The sequence below is a fragment of the Rhamphochromis longiceps genome, linkage group LG7 (assembly GCF_057381845.1).
Source record: "Rhamphochromis longiceps isolate RC_006_pf linkage group LG7, R_longiceps_female_GT1.1, whole genome shotgun sequence".
Taxonomy (NCBI): Eukaryota; Metazoa; Chordata; class Actinopteri; order Cichliformes; family Cichlidae; genus Rhamphochromis; species Rhamphochromis longiceps.
Genome location: NC_140563.1, coordinates 5098622 through 5120077, shown reverse-complemented (window position 1 = coordinate 5120077; position 21456 = coordinate 5098622). Strand labels below are relative to the sequence as shown.

Genomic DNA, 21456 nt, shown 5'->3' with positions numbered 1-21456 from the left:
GGTACCCCTCCCAAACACAATGAAGCAAAGAAATCTCTTAAAGATGAAACTGAGACCTTGGTTTTGATTTGTGGTGAGATGCATCATTTTAAATATGCTTTACAGTAACAAATTAAAGGAGCTGCGCTCACAATGTGCGTCACAATTTGCCTTTTCCTGACCGAATAAAAGGCTTTATATATTTGAAGGACCCCACTCCACCGTCATTTAAAAGATTTATCAGGCTGACAGCTCAGCCTAGTTACATAAAAGGGAGTTGCTTTGCAAATGTGATACAGTCCCAGTTGAAATGTATTTACCTACATCAACATCGCCCTCTAGTGGGAGAATTGCAAAGAAAACTATTTTGCAACACTGTGAATATCACTGGATATGATTTTAAATATTAACGAGAGGTAGAAGCAGAGGCAGGGTTAAAACATTTTACTGTAGTGCTACAGTAGTCAACAGATATGAATGAAAACAGGCAATCATCATGTTTTCATCACATTGTTCCATATGACAAAAAAAATCTGGCATGTAGAATCCCACAACATGGCAGCAGTGTAGAAAAGAGGATAGTAATGAAAAGAAAAACAAATTAAGCATTCAAAGAGTCGACTTCCTTCTTCTGCTTGTCCGTCATCTCCTGCTGTGCCGATTGGTACTGGTGATGAGGCTCAAATTCAAGGACTAATATACCAGTAAAAAATCAACATCAGACATGGCTTGGTTTAGCGTGGCCATACAGGTGTCCTCGCTCTTGTGTGCTCCATCACACGGACACACACACATACATGCACTCACACAAATACATATACAAAATGACAAACCTACACAAGCCCCGGGAGATCGATTGTCACCCCTGGTCTCTGTCGTCCAAGCTGATTTAGATTAGGAAAATCAAAGTTAATCACACAATAAATACATTCTGAAATCTCTTTTTGAAATAGACGGCCTGACAAATATATACAAACTGATTAAAAGATTAAAAAAAAGAACAACTCATTACTAAGTGTTTACATCTAAAACAGTCACTTGAACATGTTGAAGTCCGAGATGCACACACAAACCCCTTCTATTAGGCCAAAGTATTAGTTATGTTTTCCTCTCTCTCTGTATTTACTCCCTCTGTTTCATCCTCTCCATGCTTCTTCATGTAACTGATTGTACAAACTAGTGTCATGGTCTAGACCAATAGGTGTTGTCCTATCATCCCTTCAGTTACTTCACTACAGGCACACAAATATAAAGACACTCAGTTTGGCTCTCGGCCCTGCCTCGTTCCAATTCTCCTTCCTACAAACAGAAGCAGTGCTGCCTGTAAACAAGTACTCTTTGTCCTTTCGGATTATAAATACTGTTTTGGTAAATGCATGATCAATAGCAGACAAGACGGAGTGCATTTTAGTGTACACCGATACAAAACACACAATTGCACTGTGAGAAGAGTTTCCTTCTTCATTTGCATTTCTTCTGGTTGGTTTTTTTTGTTTTGTTTTGTTTTTTGTTTTTTTCTTATTTTGGCTTCAGCATTAAGGCCCAAAAATCTGGAGTGTTAGGGAAGAAGAAGTCCAAGTGGTGATCTGCCTGTGCCCAAAGGGCCTATTGTAGGTACAGACAACACGTGTACAGGCACACTCACAGATAAACAGTATTGCAGGGGAATATAAAAGACACTAAGGAATGGTGAAACATCCTCTCTGTCATTTGTTCTTACTAAATCATTCTCAGACTATTCTCAGTCATACATTTCTTCCTTTATTTGAAATCTTCTGAACCGTGCTCGTCCTTCAGTCCTCCTCTCCTGTCCAAAGTGCTTGGGTGCCGGTGCTCTTTCAGTCTGGCTACACTAGGGGGTGCCGTTTCTCTCTGCTGATGACTGACAGGCGGTGGCTGTGTTTATTGCTGTAAGGTCCAGGCTCCTTGAAGTGAAAAGAAAGGGACAAAGTTGCCCTCCCAGCACTGATCTGAGGTCCCTGCCCTCCTCTGTTAATTAGAGTTTGTGCTTTTTAGAGGACTCCGATGCCAGATCAGTGCCAGTGGGGAAACTCCTTCCTCGAGGAGCTGGCTCAGGTGAAGACGTAGTTGAGCAGGAGCTGGGAGAGGAGCAGAACGCAGAGGATGAGACACTGACGGCCTGTCAGCGACACGCTGTCGTCTGTTGTCCTCTGACGAGCCATCTGACGACTCAGAGCCACCAGGTTCCTGCAGGAAGAGAAGGATCAGGATCAACAACTGTTTGAACGAATTTCAACAGGAATTCATAAAAACAACATGAATCCCAGCCTACATTTCTCAAGATGTCCCAGGGTGACTGAAGTCGGAAATAATACATATTCATTTAATGATTTTTTTTCTTAAACATTTGCTGAATACTTTAGGAACACCCAAGTCGCTCTAGTCACATCCTGCATATGTTTTAAGGGTCACAAGCCAAAAACTAAATATGATAACAATGAATGAAAATGCAAACACCTACTAAAAACAAGCATAAATGCACTTTTCCAGCATTTAATTCCAATTAAACTATATCACAGACAACTATGCTTACAGCTATTTGTTGTGCCTGAATCATCACTACATCTGTCAGTACATAAACATCTACACGAGTGCTCCAGAGAGGTGTATCACGAAACAAAACTAATGGTTAGCAAGCATAAAATCTCAGTTTCTGTGCCATAAAAGTGGCTCTCTTTTCCTGGCTAAATCACCATGGTAATTTGCATGTACTCATTTAGTGATGGAGAACATGTGGAACTGTTCTTAATACCCGGTTCTAATATGCTGCAGTCTCTTTTATACTGCAGGAATTGCAACTACTAGAGGAAGTTTAGTAAGTTAAAATTAATTTCACTTAAGCTGTAATGTTTAAAGTCGTCGTCGCATTAGAAATAAACACCACCAGTAAAACATAACTCCTACCACTGTGTTCTTTCTTATTTTAAGAATTTCTTGTGTATGTTTGGATTTTACTGTAAAAATCAATATAAAAAAACAGAAAACATAATATTATCATCATAAGCTGATAATGTTTGATTGGAGTAGGTGGAACACATCAGTTCTGTACGTGGGATTCATTAGATAACACTAAGAAGTGAAACTTAAGAATAGTTTATTAAAGCAAATATTAGACTCCATTAACACAAATAGTTACACAGCTGGACTGGGACTAGACTGTTGCCAAGCAACACATTAATGTTTTCCAGAACAGCAGCTTGCTCCCCACACATCACTGCCAGTCAGCTGCGTTGTATCGTGTGCATTTACGTGAACCTTTCAATTAACTGTGCAAACAGTTCTGCAGCGGCTTCGGATGCACGTGTGCTTCTGATGAGTTACAGCTTCATCCGAACATAAATTGTTTCATCACTTCCTGAGCTCCTTGGATGGTCTCCTGTAGCATTCAGCGGTTTTTGTTAACATTTTTTTTTATCTTATACATCGCTTTTGTGTTTATTTAAGGCAGCTCACCGATTCTTAATCACTGCTATGAGCTCTGTTGCCTTAAGTCTTGCATCACATTGTTTCAGAGAGCACTGGCTCTCAGGCTGTAGTTGATATGAGACATGTGTGTCCGGGTCTCTTTCCCATTCTTTGTAACATGTGTTGTAGCTGGTTTACTCTCGGGAGGATTGGTGGTGGATCGCAGCTGTTGGCCTCCTGGGCTTTTTGACCAGGTGGAATTTTGCTCACATATTTTTTTGAGATGATACCAGGTAGAGGGTGATTTACTTGATTCACAAACATAGTGCTCCCTCTCATTTCCTCTCTTTTTCCCGTGGATGTGTATATGTTGGTTGCTACAGTTTAAACCTGTTACTATCTGAGACAGTCTAATGACATGTTGTGACTAAGCTGTGTTACGTGTAAAGGCAAAGTCAATTACACTGTGCTGTACATTTACTACTCATTTACTACTATGGGGCGACTGTGGCTCATGGGGCGACTGTGGCTCAGGGGGTTGGGAAGCACATCTGTAACCAGAAGGTCGCTGGTTCAATCCCTGGGCTCTCTGTCCTGGTCGTTGTGTCCTTGGGCAAGACACTTTACCCTACCGCCTACTGGTGTTGGCCAGAGGGGCCCGATGGCGCGAAATGGCAGCCTCGCTTCTGTCAGTCTGCCCCAGGGCAGCTGTAGTTACAACTGTAGCTGCCTCCACCAGTGTGTGAATGTGAGAGTGAATGAATAGTGGCATTGTAAAGCGCTTTGGGTGCCTTGAAAAGCGCTATATAAATCCAATCCATTATTATTATCAAATGACTTCAAAACCAATCTGCTTACATCTTTTTACAGGGCTGTTTTCTCTTAATTATACAACCTCGCAGATGGGGACCAGATATAATTAACATGGGCTTGGCATATGGTGTCCCTTATGCAAAGAGGCTAATGCAGGGGCCCAGGTTCCAGTCTATCCCAGGCTCTTTGCTTTATGTCACTGCCCTGCTCTCTCCCCATTGTCCTATATGCCAGTGGTCCCCAACCTCCAGGCCACGGGATTTGAGGCTCTCTCTGTGAAATTTATGGTTTGTTTCCCTGGGTCTTTTCCCGTGTGTTATGAATAAATCTTCTTTTTTTTGGTACCGGTTTTATTTTGTTATATTTATCTGCGACAACTTAACCTCCTAGGACCTGGAGTCCACATATGTGGACATCACAATTTGGGTTGTTTAGACCAAAATACAAAATTTTGCTCTACAAGGGCCTGATATCCACTTACGAGGACATTATACTGCCACTGTTCTATCAAAATTTTAAATGAATGTCCTCATATGTGGATCTCATTTCTCTCAGAAAGAAAAATCAGTAAAAAAAAAAAAAAAAAAAATCTGGTCATTCTTTGTTTTTACATTCATCAGGTCCCAATCAGTCCAAATAGTAGTTGGTTTACTCTCACCTCTGGATATCCTGCTGTGTCTTCTTTATAGATGTGATGGAAGCTTCTAACATGGCAATGTCCTTTATCTCTTTACTGCACCGGGCACACTGATTAGAATAGCCTAGGTACATAACAGACAAGAGACCAATGATAAGACACCAGAAGGTTAGATTTATTTAGCTATTTTATTTTGGGGAGGGGGTCACATACACCTCACCTTCATTGTCCGAGGACTCATGTGTGGGTTCCGGCGTAGTGCTGCTGCTCTCAGTGTTCTGGCTGCAGCTAGACGGCTGACTGCTCGCCTTCCTATGCTTCCCGTTAACCTCAGCCTGAGAGGAGAAGTGCAACAAACTTCAATTTGGAAAATTCCCAACTGACACAACACTGGCTATCTGGATAAACTGCAATGAATATCAAGTGGCTAAAAATAAGGGGCTTATCACGCTTGTCAGTGACATTGCAGCAACAAAGTATGAGTATGAAGAAAGAAGCTCAGAGATCATTCTGATAAAATGTCAGTGAAAGGCTCATCAGTAAATATTTCAGTTTAACCTTCTGTTGACTGGCCCAGCTGTGACTGTAGGAGAGTCCGTTGTGTTGTCTCTGGCTTTTCTCCTGCGTCTGAATCACGCCATCCTTCTCAAACTGAACAAAACAGCGCTCAGGTTCCCACGGTCGCGTGCTGCAAAAATAAACCAGTGGAATTTAAACTTCCTCACATCCTTGTTTGCTTGTCCCCACTTGCTGATACCACAGTGCTTGTAGGTCTTCCTGCAGCCCCCAACCATCGTATTCATTACAAAAGGAGATATGCATGAGCGTGCATGAAAGCATTTGTGAAACAACAACCAAAGGACTATAAATACTATAAATAAACCATAAACTGCAGTACTGCGTCATGTCTGAGATATGGTGAGCTAGATCACAGTGACTCATTTGATTTTTTTCCTGTTGTAAAGTTTATTACAGTAATTAGCAACAACCTGTGACTGACCAATAACCCCTGTACCAGTTTCAGTACTGGTGTCCTGTATTATATACCTCATAATACTCTTACTCTCATTATATATAATATAAATGTTTGTTATCAGCTTTCAGCACCTGACTATTTCAAGTGACATGTATTGTGGCATATCAGTATTTATTCTCACACCATTTCTGACCCCTTCCTTCACAGGTCACCTTTTACTACACTTATAAGCTGAATAAAAAAGGCCCTAGTGTGTGTGTGTGTGTGTGTGTGTGTGTGTGTGTGTGTGTGTGTGTGTGTGTGTGTGTGTGTGTGTGTGTGAGAGAGAGAGAGAGAGTGTGAGAGTGTGCTCATACTCCATGTGCTTGTAGGTCCACTCAGAGGTGACAGAGTGCGGATGGAAAAGCTGTGGAAGCCAGGGTTTGTCTCCTCTCTCTCTGGTGTCTCTCCGCTGAGCTTCCTCCAATACAAACTTCTCCTGGGTGGCACGCACTTGGTCCCTATCCATGATAGCACTGGTCACATGCCGCCACAGTCTGCCAAGAGCATATTACAATCAGATGCAAATGGGGAAAACACACTGGCCAATGAATTGTCACTAAAAAGTCAAAAGCAATTGTGTATAATGAGATATAATGACATCCCAGCCACAACCTCGTCTGGATATCTAATAACGTCTGCAGTTAAAGGTTCTGAGCATTGGGTCACTGACACATGTTAAATGGAAGCCACTATTACAGTTATCAGCTATCATGCTAGCACAAATGTTTTGCATTTGTTGACTCAATAACACTCAAATTAACAATTAACACAGATGATCTTTGTGCTTTACCTTTCGGACTCAAATTCTCCCTGCTGGTCTAACTGGACCACTTGTCTCTTGAGGCGACCGCTGCGAATTTCTGGACTTGGGTTCCACAAAATCTCCTGCTGGCCTGAGCGCTTCTCGTGAATAAATACCTCGTTGTCCTGAACAAAAGTTTAGCCCTTTTAACGTTTTTTTTAAAGTTAATTGACCACAACCATCCATAAGACTCTACATAAAAAGACATTGCCCTTATTTTCAATCCAACCTGGAAACTACTGGAAACTATTCCCAAAAGATCCCAAAAAGTCATCTAGAAAACAAAATAACAATACTGAATTTCTTTACTTTTGCTTTTTGATGCTCAAAGCCACTGTGAGAGCAATACAGAGGAGATCCTTTACTTTATGCACCTTCCAGCTGCTCCTAAACCTATGATTATCTATTTTGTACTACAGAATATTACTAATTACTAATTGCTAAAGAGTGGTGTGTGTGGTAGCAAATGATGCTGAAAGATGTATTCAAGCTCCTTAGACTTCATACGAGATCAAGAGGATTAAGGTTCTTACCCAGTGTCCATCAACAGTGGCCAGTACTTCCTCTCCGACAAAGATCTTTCCATTGATCTGATTTACAGAACCAGAACCTCCAAGAAAAGGCTGAAGTGAACAGAATGAAAATGCAATACCTTTACTAAAACAGCTGACTAGATAAAACAACCAGTTAAACAAATGTTTCATTTCTTTTTTCTGAAAATATACCTTCAGTTTAAACTCCAGCTCTGCTACGCATTTGGTTTTCTCACACTCAATGGTAACTTTCCCTCCCAGCTCTAGTGTCATAGTGCCGTACAGAATCCCTACGAGAGAGAGACAATATTGCAGCATCAGATCAACAAGTTCAGCAGAAGGAAATTCATAAATTATTGGTAGAATTTATCATGTAGGCAACTGCAGTGAGTGCATTCCTGAGAGACAAGATGAAGGAAAGAATTTTAAAAATCCTGAAGCAGACCCAAAATAAAAAACTTAAACCTGCCTTGATTTATATATCTCACCCATCATCCATCTCGAACTCTGACTGTCTGCCATATTAGAGTTCGTGCTCACAGCGAAGCAGAGCTTCATTTGATTTCCAGTACATCAGACATATTGGCCAGAACAGATGGCTGTAATATTTACAGCCCACACAGATTGTGTCAGTTTGGTCAGATTTCATTGTAAACACGGTAGATGAGCTTGTGTTCTAGCCTCCTGTCATGTGTGTGCTGTTGCAATGATTGGTAAATTATATTGTGAGAATGAGGAGCTCAAACAGAATTGGCTACAATCAGCGTGGTACAGCAGAACAAAAATCAGAAGCAACAAAAGGTATTATTTTCAGACAATACAGGTCATTTGTTTGTGAATTCCACTTCTGAAACCCAACTTATTAGATGCCATGCACATTACAGATCCACTAATATCCTCCAGTGCTCACTCATTCACACTATCCCAACTGATCTGTAGACAAAGTTGAGCCTTGAAAAACTGGAGATGATCCCGTATCTGTGCTTACTGCAAAACTATAAATTACTTAACATCTCATATCTTCTTTGATTTAACTGCTTATAATTATAATTTCATCTCCGAGGAAGTGATCCCAGAGAGAAGTAAAGCAAGTGTGTAAGTTTATCTCTGAATGTTTGTAAAGCATTCCCACGTTAAGCTTAACAACCAATATATGGAGCGACTGCCTCTCTCTCCCTCTCCTGTTATTACTTTAATCATGAAACCGATTAATGATCAGCTGATCGGCTTTTCTATCGCGAGTCCGTCTCTCTTCTTTGTTTTTGGCCCACTTTGCACCAGAAAGAGGAAACCAGTGGCTGAACAACAGCAGCACGTTTAAGCTTGAAAAGCTGTTGTTAGAATTTATTTAATATTACTTTCTAGACCAGGATCCTTTTCTACGTAGCTGACGGCTGGTAACTGTGCAGGGGCGGATCTAGCAAAGTTTAGCCAGGGGGGCCGATAGGGCATTAACAGGGGAAAGGGGACACAAAGACATACTTTTCTTTCTTATTCTCATTTAAAATGTCTAGCTTTTATTAAATAATTATCTGAATCTTACACCCAAAGATTTAATCTTATGTAAAATATATAGAAGTCCATTACTGTATATAGTAACTATTAAGTCTAATATACCCTAGTAAGCTATAGTACTTTTTCCTTTGGGAAGGTACCATCTGTGCAGTCTGCAATTCTGTTGAAGAAAGATGTTGAATCTATTTAATATTTCTTGAAAAATAATTTATTTCTGTGCATTTTTTTTCACACTGCGTCAAATTAAAGTTGATTATGTCGATTAAGCATCATGAGGCAGAGGGTGGTTCCCTATTTTTTTGCTGGGAGTTTGCAGCCCTATTAGTTAGGTTGCTGAATATTTCTCCTAAGTACTCTTTAAAATACCAGAATAGAAAGTATCAGTATCGAGACACTTACAAATGTGGATTGCACAACACTGGACATTATATTTCTTCATTTCCATTTAATACTTGTACAGCTGCTGTTATTGTATATATATATATATATATATATATTTATATTTCTTCATACATTCTTATATATTTCTATACTGTGTATTTGTGTATTGTGTATTTTGTTGTACGGTTATTTTATTTTCAACTTTAATTTATATATTTTATCTTATTCTTTCCCAGTTAAATTTACCCTTCATTCTAATTGGTTGTTGTACAGTTATTTCATTTTTAACTTTAATTTTTATATTTTATTTTATTCCTTTCTAGTTAAATTTACCCTTTTTAATTTTCATATGTATTTCCTATCTCATTCATAGCCTTTTTTTTCTTTAGGTCACGAGCAGTTGTGTAAGCATTTCACTGCATATCGTACTGTGTATGACTGTGTATGTGACAAATAAAATTTGAATTTGAATTTATTGCTGAACTATGAAATATTTTGGGTGCAGTGTAATTTTTATATACAGGTATAACAGAAAAGCTTTAGTGTTGTTGTTTATTTAAACTTGAGTATGAACTTATACAAAATGCAGCAAGGTATTAAAAAAAAAACAGTTTTATTGATTAAAAACACTATATCGGATTCATATCGGTATCGGCAGATATCCAAATTTATGATATCGGTATCGGACATAAAAAAGTGGTATCGTGCCATCTCTACCCTTTACCACCGCATAGAATTTTTGGCACTGAAAACATATTACTTATTTCCAAAGAGATGTTGCAGTATTAAGAAGATTATGGAAAGATACTGCTAATACTAACATAGCAACAAGGACATGGAACGATTAGTGGAGTAGAAAGTAATGCATATTTATTACCTTTGCAGTGAGCATAGGGCATGGTGATGACATACTCCTCATCCCTGCTCAAGAATAGCAGCCGGGCTTTGCCATCTAGAATAGCTGAAAGAGAGTTACCTACAAAAGCAGGAAAACAGAGAAATATGTGGTTAACAATGCTTCTCATAGACTGGGCCAGATCGTGACGGTGTCCTTGCATGCCTTTTTATAACCGTACACATGTACTGAATCCGTACCGATCATCTGGCTGAGACAAATGAATTAGATCGTGAAATATTGACTGTACCATAGAATTTGGACTTGGCCAGGATGCTTCCACTAATAGAAAATCCATCCTTCCTATTGCAGACATAAAAGGCAGAGATGGGTGGATGGTGCGACACCTGGCAGAGGACAGAGAGAGAAAACGAAATCTGAGCAGCAGAGCGAGGCAAAAACTGTCAGATACTCTCTGGCCAATGTTCCCTCTAAGCTGCGTGTGCGCGCAATTGCGCACTGCTGGCACGGTCTCTGCACACAGAAAATCTGCGTTGCGCACAAAAAAAAAAAAAATCTAACCTGAATTGAAATTAAAATTAAAACTTTAACAATTCTGTTTTGCAGTGTTAGTCAGTAAGTGACAGTTGTTAGTTGTTTAGGAAAGGGGAAGTTTTAGGAGTGTTTTGAGATGTGAGAGATTTGCGTCATTTAGCGCAAATCTTGTGTAGTTAGTGTGTAGTGTAGTCAATAGTTTTGTTGCGTGTGCTGAATGTTACAGGTGTTACACATCTCCTGTTGTCAGGCCTGCAGGTATCAGACTGTTGTTCTTCTTTATCTCATAGTGACAGAAATTATTTTTTGGAGTGGCACAAATAATTTGTGTGGCATCAAATTTGATGCAGAACAGCTGATTGTTCTGTAAATAGTTTGAAATGTTTGTTTAAAAAACACCTTGGCTGCATTTTTAGGTAAACAGCTGCAAAAAACTTTGTTGTTTGCATAACTCAGTTACTTTTTTGAAGAAGTAACTATATAATTAATTGCCCAACATTGGTCATTATATACTGTATTTTGCAGACAGAGTTACAGGACTCTCTCCCAGACCACAGACTCATAATACAAGTCAGAGCTTTATTTAAAAAAAAAAGAAAAAAGAAAGTTGTGTTTTCAAAATTGGAGTTCAAGTTATTTTTACTTCCAATAGTGTTAACATACTACACAGGTCATGAATAAGATTTTTTTAAATTTTCATTGCAAGTGGGCTAAAGCAGTTAATTAAAAGTAGCCTAACATAAATGTAAATGCTGTAATGTGATTATTTTAATAAACCATGTAACTTGGATGGATTCGATGCTGGCGTAACCACAGTGCACACGTCTGCTGTCGCTCACAGTGGTCCAAGGGACCGCTCAGGGAGTTTGTTCGCTCAGACACATGAAAAATTAGAAGGAACATTGCCTCTGGCACTTATTAATTTTACACTTGCTGCATAGGTGTTTGCTCAGTGTGTTTGTCGAAACAGTGTGTTTGTGCAAGATATTTCACACGAGACAAGAGTCATGTCCAGTTCTGGTTCGCCACTTATCTACGAGTCTGATTTAACCTGTTCAGCTATGTAGAAAGTGCAGCTGTTGGTCTCTGGATGGAGCCAGCAGCAGCGAAATGTCTCCCCCAGGATTGGATTGTAAGGTTTTTTCAGACCCTGTAAATGCAGACACACAGAGAAATGTTAGTGTCACTTTAAGCATCATCCAAAACAAAGAAGATTTATTTCCCAGATTAAACATCAAGCTACTTTAATTTTTTGTTATGCTACTGTTGAGCACAATTCTTAAGTAATAACTTGATTCTGTCCTGTTTCACGTAATAAGCAATATTATGGAGTGCAGCACCACTTATCCAGAGAGCTACAACAGACAGTTCTATAGATGTTATGCAATTACTCCAGCAGCAGAGCAAAGTTTTTGTTTGGTAGCCTTATGATGAGAGCTTCTCAAGAATTTATCAGTCTACAGTTTCACAAAAGTAGTCAGCTGAAAATGTGCTGAGCAATGCCAGATTAATCGACACACATTATCTGCTGGCTCAGATTCCCAGAAGCTCTGCTGCCACAGAGGAAATAAATTTCTAACCAGTGGGAAGTGCGTCCTGACATTTTTACAGCACAAATGGACCCTGAACAGAGACATTTGTCAAGCAGCCAAAAACTGCTAACACTTAGAAAATCTTCCAGTGGTACTGGTAAAGCCACATGATAGAGGTTGATGGGTTGTGCAAATCTATAACTGACTGATGAGTGTCCATTCAGACTTTAAAAATTTAGGAAACACTAAATAGTTGAAGCTTTAAGTTTTTAGTGATTCTGCTCTGATTCATGGTGAAATGTTATTTAAAAGATCACCGGCTTGTAGTATACAACATACTGCATTTTATTTAATAGTAGTGATGCACTGAAAAGCTTTCACATTACTTCTAAAAACAGATGTCACTGTAGTCTCTAACAGGCACTGAATGGATGTGCATCTTGTAATTAGGTTTGTCATACAGTACAGCTAATGTGATAACAGAACTATATAAGCTTGACTGGAGTGAACGTAGCTTACTTTGGGCTTCTTGTAAAAACCTGATAAGTACCACCTCAGCACCTGCTTGATCCGACCATATGCACTCTCTTCCAGTGAGGCTCTGTAGTGAAGAAACAAAAATAAAAAAAATAAAAAAGACATGCATACAATCTATAAATGCGGAAAAAAGAATCACCTGATTTCAAAAGACTATATTTTTTGTAAGTAATGGAAACAGAAGAGTGCAGTAAATTTTAAAATACATGGCTAAATATAAAGCAAACACACCACTTTGCATTATGTGTACAATGGGTATTATAATAAAGCACCACAAAACTTGGTGTTCAATGTGTCTTCCTCTAGATTCAAGGCACGTGTCTGTACTATAGTCAAACTCAGCCCATATTTTGCAAGCATGTCTGGAATGACTGCAGCCACTGCGGCTGTTATGCTACCTACCTGCATGAAACTCATGCTTGTTCTAACAGTATGTGTTTTGATCATTATAGTTGAACAGCTGCAGTTTTAAAGCACTTTGAAATCAGGTGATTCTTTGTGATACACCCTGTATGTTCTTAAGTGAAATCACTAAGATTTACTGACTGTGAGAGCAGATCTGCATGATAGTAGTAGTCAGACAGCTTGTCCAGGAAGGAGCGCGGCTCCAGGATAAAGGTTGGAAGCACCACCTTAGACAGGTCCATGCCTGGCCGCAGCTGCTTCAGCAAGCTCCAGATCAGGCCCTTGTTCTCCTCTGATACAGTCTCCACCTGGGATGCCTCGCCAGCCTAAAGGAACATGCACAGAGGGCAGGTAGTTGTGCGTAAGTAAGATTAGAAAAGTAATCAGGATGGCGAACAGAACTGCAAGGCAAACATAACAATCAGCCTCACCTCAGCCATCTCCTCTGTGCTCTGCTCTACATAGGCTGTGGCCTGTGGCCCGGGGGACAGCTCATCTGATTGGTCCACATCGCTCTCCTCCGTCAGTCTTCCACCGTTCTCATTGGCTGCAGCGTCCCAGTCGTCATGAGCTTCGCGCTCCGATTTATCTGAAAAGCCGTCATGCTCCATGTGGTGATTTCCCAGCAGCACTGTGTCATTCAACCTAGTGAACAGATAAGCAAACAGGTTACAACTACATTAATAATAATGATAAGCAGCCATTTTATCGCTGCTGTATGCCGGCTCTTGAATAGCCCTTGCAGAGGAGAAATCTGATAGCTTCTCACTGGCTTGATCTTTCAACTTGTGCATTATGATGCATAAGATCAAGTGACTTTTCAAAAGTCACTTGAGCCAAAGTTTTGATGACTGCCTTGCTAGTGGAGAAGTCTCTAAAGAACAAGAAATTACCTACCAAGAACATTACAGCTCTAAATGGCTTTTAACTGATGTCCTCTTGTATCCTCCTCACAGTTATGATGAGTATGTCTGCTACTTTAGAGACTATGGATGTTAATAACTTTGTTGACCTCAAGGGTTGACAGGACATCCAGATTACAAATCCTCACGTCCACATATCCCACCCCTTAAACATTAGGTTTGAATTTACGTGGCTACAATAAAGATGCACAAACAAGTTAATATATAAACATGCAAGTATTGTATATACAGACAATACTCAACTACCTGTAGGCTCTGTGCTTCAGCACATTCATTTTAAAACAACAATGGATATTACAGTAAAGCACCACTGCAAATGAAACACGTGCATTTTAACAGCGTGCACAAATTTTAAGGGCCCAAAAGTAATTGGACAATCGCCTACTAAGTATTTGTCAGCACACAATGTAAAACGATGAGTTTTTAGACTCACTGGGGTTTTGCCAACAAGATCATTTACAAACATGTAAATCAGCAGCACTCAGTCCTATGGCACACCTGCGTTGACTTTTTTATTGCCGTCAGCAGCAACAGCATGAGGAATTAGGTATACAGCAGATTTGTGTGTGCTCGGATTCACATGGAAAAACAGAAAAACAAACAAACAAAAAAATCCACATTATACAGCATTTTATTATCCACGTGATGATGCATAATATCTGCCTCACTCTCAATTAACTGCTCCATTTCACTAACTGAGAACCAGATACAAGCAAAAATCCCACATCAAGAAAGACAGATTCTGCTGGTGACTAAGACTGAAGATTTCACACCATTACCGACTACATAATTCCCCCCAAGATAACTAATTTGAGTGGTTTTTAAGGGTTAAGGATTACATTTTCCCAACAGTTAAATTCAGTCACAGAACTTGTACATGTACAGAACAAAAACAACATACAACTATCCAAACACATATGGTCTGTGCAGCAAATGCTTACACTAACCCAAAAATTAACTCGAGAAAATAATCATCTTAAACTTCATGCTGTGCCGAGTTAGTGTTTTCAAGCTGTGTGATTTTGCAATCGGCAATAAAAAGGCCCAGACCTCAGACCTGCTATCACTTAATCAGAAAAAAGGGAACAAAACATGGAAAACGAAAAAGAAGAAAGTCATACATCAGCTTGTGAACTGTCAAAGAAGGAACGAGGAAGAAGTGAGAGTGAGGGGCGGGAGGGAGAGATTTATGAGGTTGGTAGCTAAAAAGGAACAGCCTACAGCCATTTTACAATTCAGACAGTGGAAGTCTGTGGAGTGAGACTGCAGAGTCCTACATCATGCAAAATCAATGCCAGCAATTTCCAAAGCTTTGTTTCCTAACAAACATGAGCAACCGTTGGGACAGTGGAAAATAACTGCATTGTGCTGCAAGCTTCCACAAGAACATACAGTATTAGGATTGTGGTCACAGCATACAGGGAAATAGCCTGTCCAACAACAAAGATAGTTACAGGTTCAAAATGCCCCAGGGTTTGCCAAACCTGAACAGTCACATTCCAGCTAACGTTAATGTTACTTATTAATCCAAACACACCCAAAGGTAAATAAGCTTTCCTTACCTCAAAGTCTTAAAACATACAGACAAACTCTTCCTCAAGGATCAAAACACCACCAGTAAATCCAATCACAGATGCAGCCTGTCCTTGTCTCTTCTCCTGTGTGCGTGTGTGAATGTTTTCACTCTACTCCCTAAAAGAAAAAAAGGTGACGCTCTGTTTCTTCGACTCTGGCAAACCTGCTTCCTGAATGCGTGTGCATACGTGTGTCTGTGTGCATGCCTGCAATGGCTGTGCTGCTACCGTCTCTGTCTGGGTGGTGTATGGCTCATATTGTGCTCCATCTTCCTGCTCCTCTGTCAGTCATGTGACTGGTTGGGCTTTTGTGATTGGATGGGAGAGGAATTGGAGAGGAGGTAATGCTGGGATGGATGTCCGGAGGGAGGAGGTAAGAGAAAGGGGAGGTGTGAGGGGGAGTGAGGCTTCTAATGTTGGATGTAAACCATACACAAAAAGATCAGAATGAGGGCTACATAACCAATTAAACACACTTGGACCACATAGTTATACTGCAAATAGGATTTCAGCGGCAAACAGGGCACCTTATGATTTCAGCTATTGATTAACTTCATACAAAAGCCCCAACTCTGCTTTGTTTCACAGCAAATACTCAAAGTTGTATACTGATTACGCTCTATTGTGTGTAAGCTGTGAAATTAAGCCTATCAAGTCCAATGACTGTTTTTCATAGACATTGATCAAGTCTCAGAATGCCTAATAATCATAGTTACTCTGACAACATAAATGGGAAATGGAAGGCATTTCCCACAATCCTCATTGTGGGAAATTGTGGGGGCGATCGTGGCTCAAGAGTTAGCAGTTCGTCTTGTAATCAAATCAAATCAAATCACTTTTATTGTCACATCACATGTGCAGGTACACTGGTACAGTACATGTGAGTGAAATTCTTGTGTGCGAGCTTCACAAGCAACAGAGTTGTGCAAAAATACAATAACGTAAAACAAGCAAAATATAAGATTGGCTAAATCTGAGACTAATAAATATATGTACAATATATAATAGTATATGCATTACTGGATGTGTATACTAAATATGTTTTTCTGCGTGTGTGTGTGTGTGTGTGTGTGTGTGTGTGTGTGTGTGTACGTATTTTACAAATTAAATAGAGTAAACAATAAAATAAAATATATAAAAAATATACAGAGTTGGTTGAGACATGTGCAAAAGAGTGGCATTAATTGGAAGGTTACCGGTTCGAGCCCCGACTCAGACAGTCTCGGTCGTTGTGTCCTTGGGCAAGATACTTCACCCGCTGCCTACTGGTGGTGGTCAGAGGGACTAAGTAAAGCGCTATACAAATACAGGTCATTTACCATTTGTATCCTTCCCTTTTCCCCATTATACCCAGATCTCATCAAAATGCATTTTTTTAGCCACTTTCACAAGGTCAGACTGTATCCACTCACTCGAGCAAAATGCCAAAACTTTGCAGAATCCAATTTTCCAGCTTTATAAAGGCTGATAACACGTGAGTCACAAAGAAGGGCACAATCAGGACATGCTCAACAGACTCTGACATGTCACAACAGAAAACGCAAGGGTGGACTAACGATGGCTGCATGCCATCATATCCTGCTATTGTGCATGCTGGTAATGAGCCAGAATTATCGTTATTAGTTGTGCCCACACTTTTCCTATAGCACAATGCACTGCTTACTAAGAAAAATCTACATTAAATGCAGAGACTGCCACCAACAAAAATACATTTTTATTTTTTAAAATATAGTTTACACAACAGTTGAAGTCTATTTAATTTTTTCATTTTTTGGTTCTGGAAACTGCTTGCTTATGATTCAATGATGATTTAAAAATAAACTGTCCCAAACATTGTGAAGTTATCCAACGTTGGATTCAGCAATAATGTCTCCAGAGAATCCATGTTTCTTCATCCACTGTTCTGAGCTGACCACCAGAAAGCACAGAGGCTGTATGTGACACAGCATGGAAAAAGCCAGCCAAAGAGAGTAATGGTAAACGGCCTGTATTTGTATAGCGCTTTTACTAGTCCTCCCTAGGAACCCCAAAGCGCTTTACACACCCAGTCATCCACCCATTCACACACTGGTGGAGGCAAGCTACAGTTGTAGCCACAGCTGCCCTGGGGCAGACTGACAGAAGCGAGGCTGCCATATCGCGCCATCGGCCCTTCTGGCCAACACCAGTAGGCGGTAGGTGAAGTGTCTTGCCCAAGGACACAACGACCGAGACTGTCCGAGCCGAGGCTCGAACCGGCAACCTTCCGATTACAAGGCGAACTCCCAACTCTTGAGCCACGATCGCCCCTTGGGAGACCACAAATCCCAGTTGTGGTCAAAAACAGCCAAGCAATGACACATCAACCAGCATTTTATCATCCATGTGATGATGCATAATATCTGCCTCACTCTGCCTCAGTCCAATATTTCCAGTCTCTTCACTGCCTGCAAGTAGCTCTGAAAACCATGTCTGAAAAATGCAGCTCATTAAACAGTTTGATTCAAAAACTAAACACTAAACTAAACAGAGCACTATTTTGCCCCAGGTCCTAGTCCAGCAAAACTCTTATCTGTAAGGTGAGATCCTGCCCTCAGTTCAGCCAAGCATACCCAGGGGTATTTGTATTTGGTATAATGTTGTGTGAATCGTGATGAATCTATGGTTTCTTATAAGCCTAGCAGAGTTTTTAAATAAGGTTGATTACATACAAGTGCACTAAAAGTGACTTTTTTCCCTAGTTGCATTACAAAACTACGATAATTTAAAGAACAGACAGTTTGAAATCTCCTAGTTAAAAATGTATAGAGAATAAATAAAATAAATAAATAAAATCTGGATTTGACGTTCTTGGGCTTTAGCTGTTTTATCACATAAGTGAGAGTACCATGGGAATTTCTGACAGTGATATGAAAAACAAAATGGGGCAAATGGTCAACAATCAGAATCAGGATCAGAATACTTTATTAATGCCTAAGGAAATTATGCAAAGCGTGAATACAGGAATCATCGGTGATCCAATAACAACAAATTATAAAAGAAAGACTGAAATCAGTCATATGTCCGTGGATCTAGCTGTGTGAGTTTATGACTTACTGCAGCAGCTCTGTATCAGTGAGTGCCGTGGACTGCAGCAGGTTCAGTATATGGGAGGACTCTGAAGTCGTGCTGATATCTCCTTCTTTCCCAGCTTTGGCCGTCAGCTTGTAGAGGCTGGAGCAGCTCAGAGCCAGCTCCAGGGCATCCATCCAACACCGACCTGGAGAGCAGATTTTTTTTTTTTTAAGGGGAAGAAGGGTTGATCAGTTTGGTTGCATATATATATAGTTTCATCAAACATGCAAGAAGCTGCACCTTCAGATGCCTCACCATCAGACTCAGATGCAGCTCTGAAGATCAGGTAGTTACTGGGTAGAGGCTGCGTGATGGAGCCAACGTTCTCTCCTTTGGGACCCTGAGGATATGGATCAAATACTGACTCATGCTTCATGTTGTGTATTCATGTTGCACCAATTGAAACAAATGGCTCTCCCAAGGGCCATGAGAATTATGCAGCACTAAACGAGATAATTATCATTTAGAAATAACATTTACGGTGAGGAAAATAGAAGACAGCCAGTTTCTTTTTAATACAACCACTAGGTGTCACCCAAGACAGATTTTTTCCCCCACACAAAGTAAAATCAAATAAAATTATTACTACACAAACAAAAATAAAATCAGATTTAACTGTCTAAATACACAAAATATTAAATTGTCCTAATGCTGAGTGAACTTGTCAATTAAAATCTAACTGTTTTTGATTACATAATTTTAATTGGACAGAATAAACCTACAAATATGTCTGACCTTGACAGCCCAGATTGATTTATCCAGTGGGTGGTACAGCTTGAAGCAAAAGCCGTCCTTCTTGGAGGGTCTCTCGATCAGCTTGCATGCACTGAGCAGGATGGTACCCACCCAGTGATCTGTTTTGGGGGTCTTATAGATCAGAAGAACCCCAGGCTTCAAGGCACACCACAATCTGGTCCAACTTTTTAAAGAGCCACGGATCTAAAGAAGCATAAGGGATGAGAGTGGAAGCAATTTAGAGTACAACTAAATAAAGTAAAGAAAATGAAATATGTTAATTCACAACTGCAGCATATTAAATATTAAGAGCATTGAAAAGTAAGAGGGAAACTGGGAAGTCAATATGTAATGACATCAGTTTAACATCAAGGTTATTATTATCCTGGCTGTTACTGCAATAGTGTCACACCTTTAACCAGTTGGACATGATGATGACGCTGGGGTCCTTAAGTGCAGTGGACAGTTCTTTAGCTGCTCGCTTCTTCTCTTGCCTATAATTCTGCTTTTGGACCTTTAGAACATTATAAAAACAAAAGCAAACAATAATGAAAGATCAGAACTGAACAAAGGACTGATATCAAAGTTTGAACACTAGGTGGAAGCAGAGTCAAACTAACTCTAGCATTCAACATTCAAAGACTTAACATCAAAGGTAAACATTTAAATATTTGAATACTGCAATGTTTAAAATGAGCATGCACATGAGTCAACACAGCTGCTGACCATCTCAAGCAAGGATGTGACCTCTACCTTGAGCGACTCCTTCCGGGCCAGCTTCTCGGTGGGGGAGGGGCAGTCCTTCTCAACACCATTAAACATCCTGGACTCAGACTGGAGGCGGGAGTTAAGACAGAAAGGAAAGACAGAGTTAAATGATGGACAAATAATCCTGTTGGGAGGGATTTTAGTTTAAATAAATCTGTGGTTAATAAAAGTTTAAATAACCTTATTTGTTTTAGTTGGGAACGGCCCAATATTTTACTGTTTTCAAAGGTTTGTAAAGAGGGGTGGGTGGCCCTTTCAGTCAGCAAGGAAACTTGGCAGGCAGTCATTTGTGGCGCTTTGACCACACACCCACTAACTTCCTTGGTTAAACAACAAGGGGTGAACTGAAGTAAACAGACATTAGAATCATAGTGGTAAGTAATTTGCAATTTCACTGTGATGTGCAGTTACTTAACCACTTGTTCTATATGCACTAACCCAATATTATCATCGAGCCCACACAGGCATTCTGTAACATCCAAAGAGAAAGCCATTTTTCAAATGTGGTACACGACGACAATCCAGGGTAAATGACAACATGCGAGGGGAAGGCTATTCTCAGTATTTTGGGGTGACTTCAGGTTGGGAGACGCAGCTGTGCATGTGAATTATTGCACATATAAATAGGCAATCTTGCAAGACGAGGCAAAGCGACATGAGGAGAGGAGACGAGACAGGACTATTACCCACTGCCACTGGAAATGTTTATTTACCACTCCTAATTCATATTTATAAGGGCGGAGACAGATAGGATAGTTAGCACTAATACAACATAAACAGCACCGGGGCAAAATAGGTCTGGGAGTCAAATACATGGCTTGTGGTCCTAAGGACACAGTTCCCACCACTGGCCTGAGATTTCAAATCCCACAGTTTTATATTTATTCTTGTTGTGTTGGTGCTGTTTAAACACAATGTAAAATTTTCCCTTCCTTCTATATTTTTTAGTGACCCATTTGTTAACCACCCCCTGAAAATAAGCCTAAACAGCTGCTGGATTTCCCTATAATAAAATTCTCACAGATGTCTCATTCTGCTACTACTATGAGCAATCAGAGAGAACTAGTCATCACAAAAGGCAACAGTGTGCTCTCACCCAATGAGACATTAATAGTCAACTGTTGAGGACCTGCCCAATCAGGAACTGAGTTCTTACCTTGCTGCCTGGTGATAAGACAGGACTAAGTTCATTACTCAGCATGGAGAGACCGTTCCTGTCTGTCTCACTGCCTGGTGGGAACCCACAATACACAGTCACATATAAATGAAAAAAACTTGCTGACAAACAATTAAAGCATGGCAGTGCACAAAGCAGTTAAGAAAGAGCAGCTGAGGTTTGCTGATTAATATGGCATAAGTATGTTTCACCACAGTGCGCCATACTTTCCCAGACAC

General features: G+C 40.1%; 1 protein-coding gene across 3 annotated transcripts in view; it reads right to left on the bottom strand.

The window, feature by feature from the left end:
- Window positions 1-389: 389 nt before the first annotated feature.
- osbpl5 (oxysterol binding protein-like 5) overlaps window positions 390-21456 on the bottom strand; it is a 48403-nt gene continuing 27336 nt past the window's right edge. For 2 of the 3 annotated variants that reach the window (XM_085411758.1, XM_085411757.1), the window contains 20 exons: window positions 21218-21291; window positions 20047-20127; window positions 19706-19807; window positions 19294-19497; window positions 18814-18898; window positions 18541-18703; window positions 13400-13613; window positions 13110-13294; window positions 12546-12627; window positions 11546-11644; window positions 10250-10346; window positions 9982-10080; window positions 7401-7498; window positions 7209-7298; window positions 6664-6800; window positions 6188-6367; window positions 5414-5543; window positions 5076-5190; window positions 4877-4979; window positions 390-2187 (listed from right to left, as the gene is read on the bottom strand). In XM_085411758.1, coding sequence (XP_085267884.1) covers window positions 2052-2187; window positions 4877-4979; window positions 5076-5190; window positions 5414-5543; window positions 6188-6367; window positions 6664-6800; window positions 7209-7298; window positions 7401-7498; window positions 9982-10080; window positions 10250-10346; window positions 11546-11644; window positions 12546-12627; window positions 13110-13294; window positions 13400-13613; window positions 18541-18703; window positions 18814-18898; window positions 19294-19497; window positions 19706-19807; window positions 20047-20127; window positions 21218-21291 — 2474 coding nt within the window. In that variant the 3' untranslated portion in view covers window positions 390-2051. The remainder of the gene's footprint in view (window positions 2188-4876; window positions 4980-5075; window positions 5191-5413; window positions 5544-6187; window positions 6368-6663; window positions 6801-7208; window positions 7299-7400; window positions 7499-9981; window positions 10081-10249; window positions 10347-11545; window positions 11645-12545; window positions 12628-13109; window positions 13295-13399; window positions 13614-18540; window positions 18704-18813; window positions 18899-19293; window positions 19498-19705; window positions 19808-20046; window positions 20128-21217; window positions 21292-21456) is intronic. The other variant, XM_085411759.1, reaches the window with a different exon arrangement.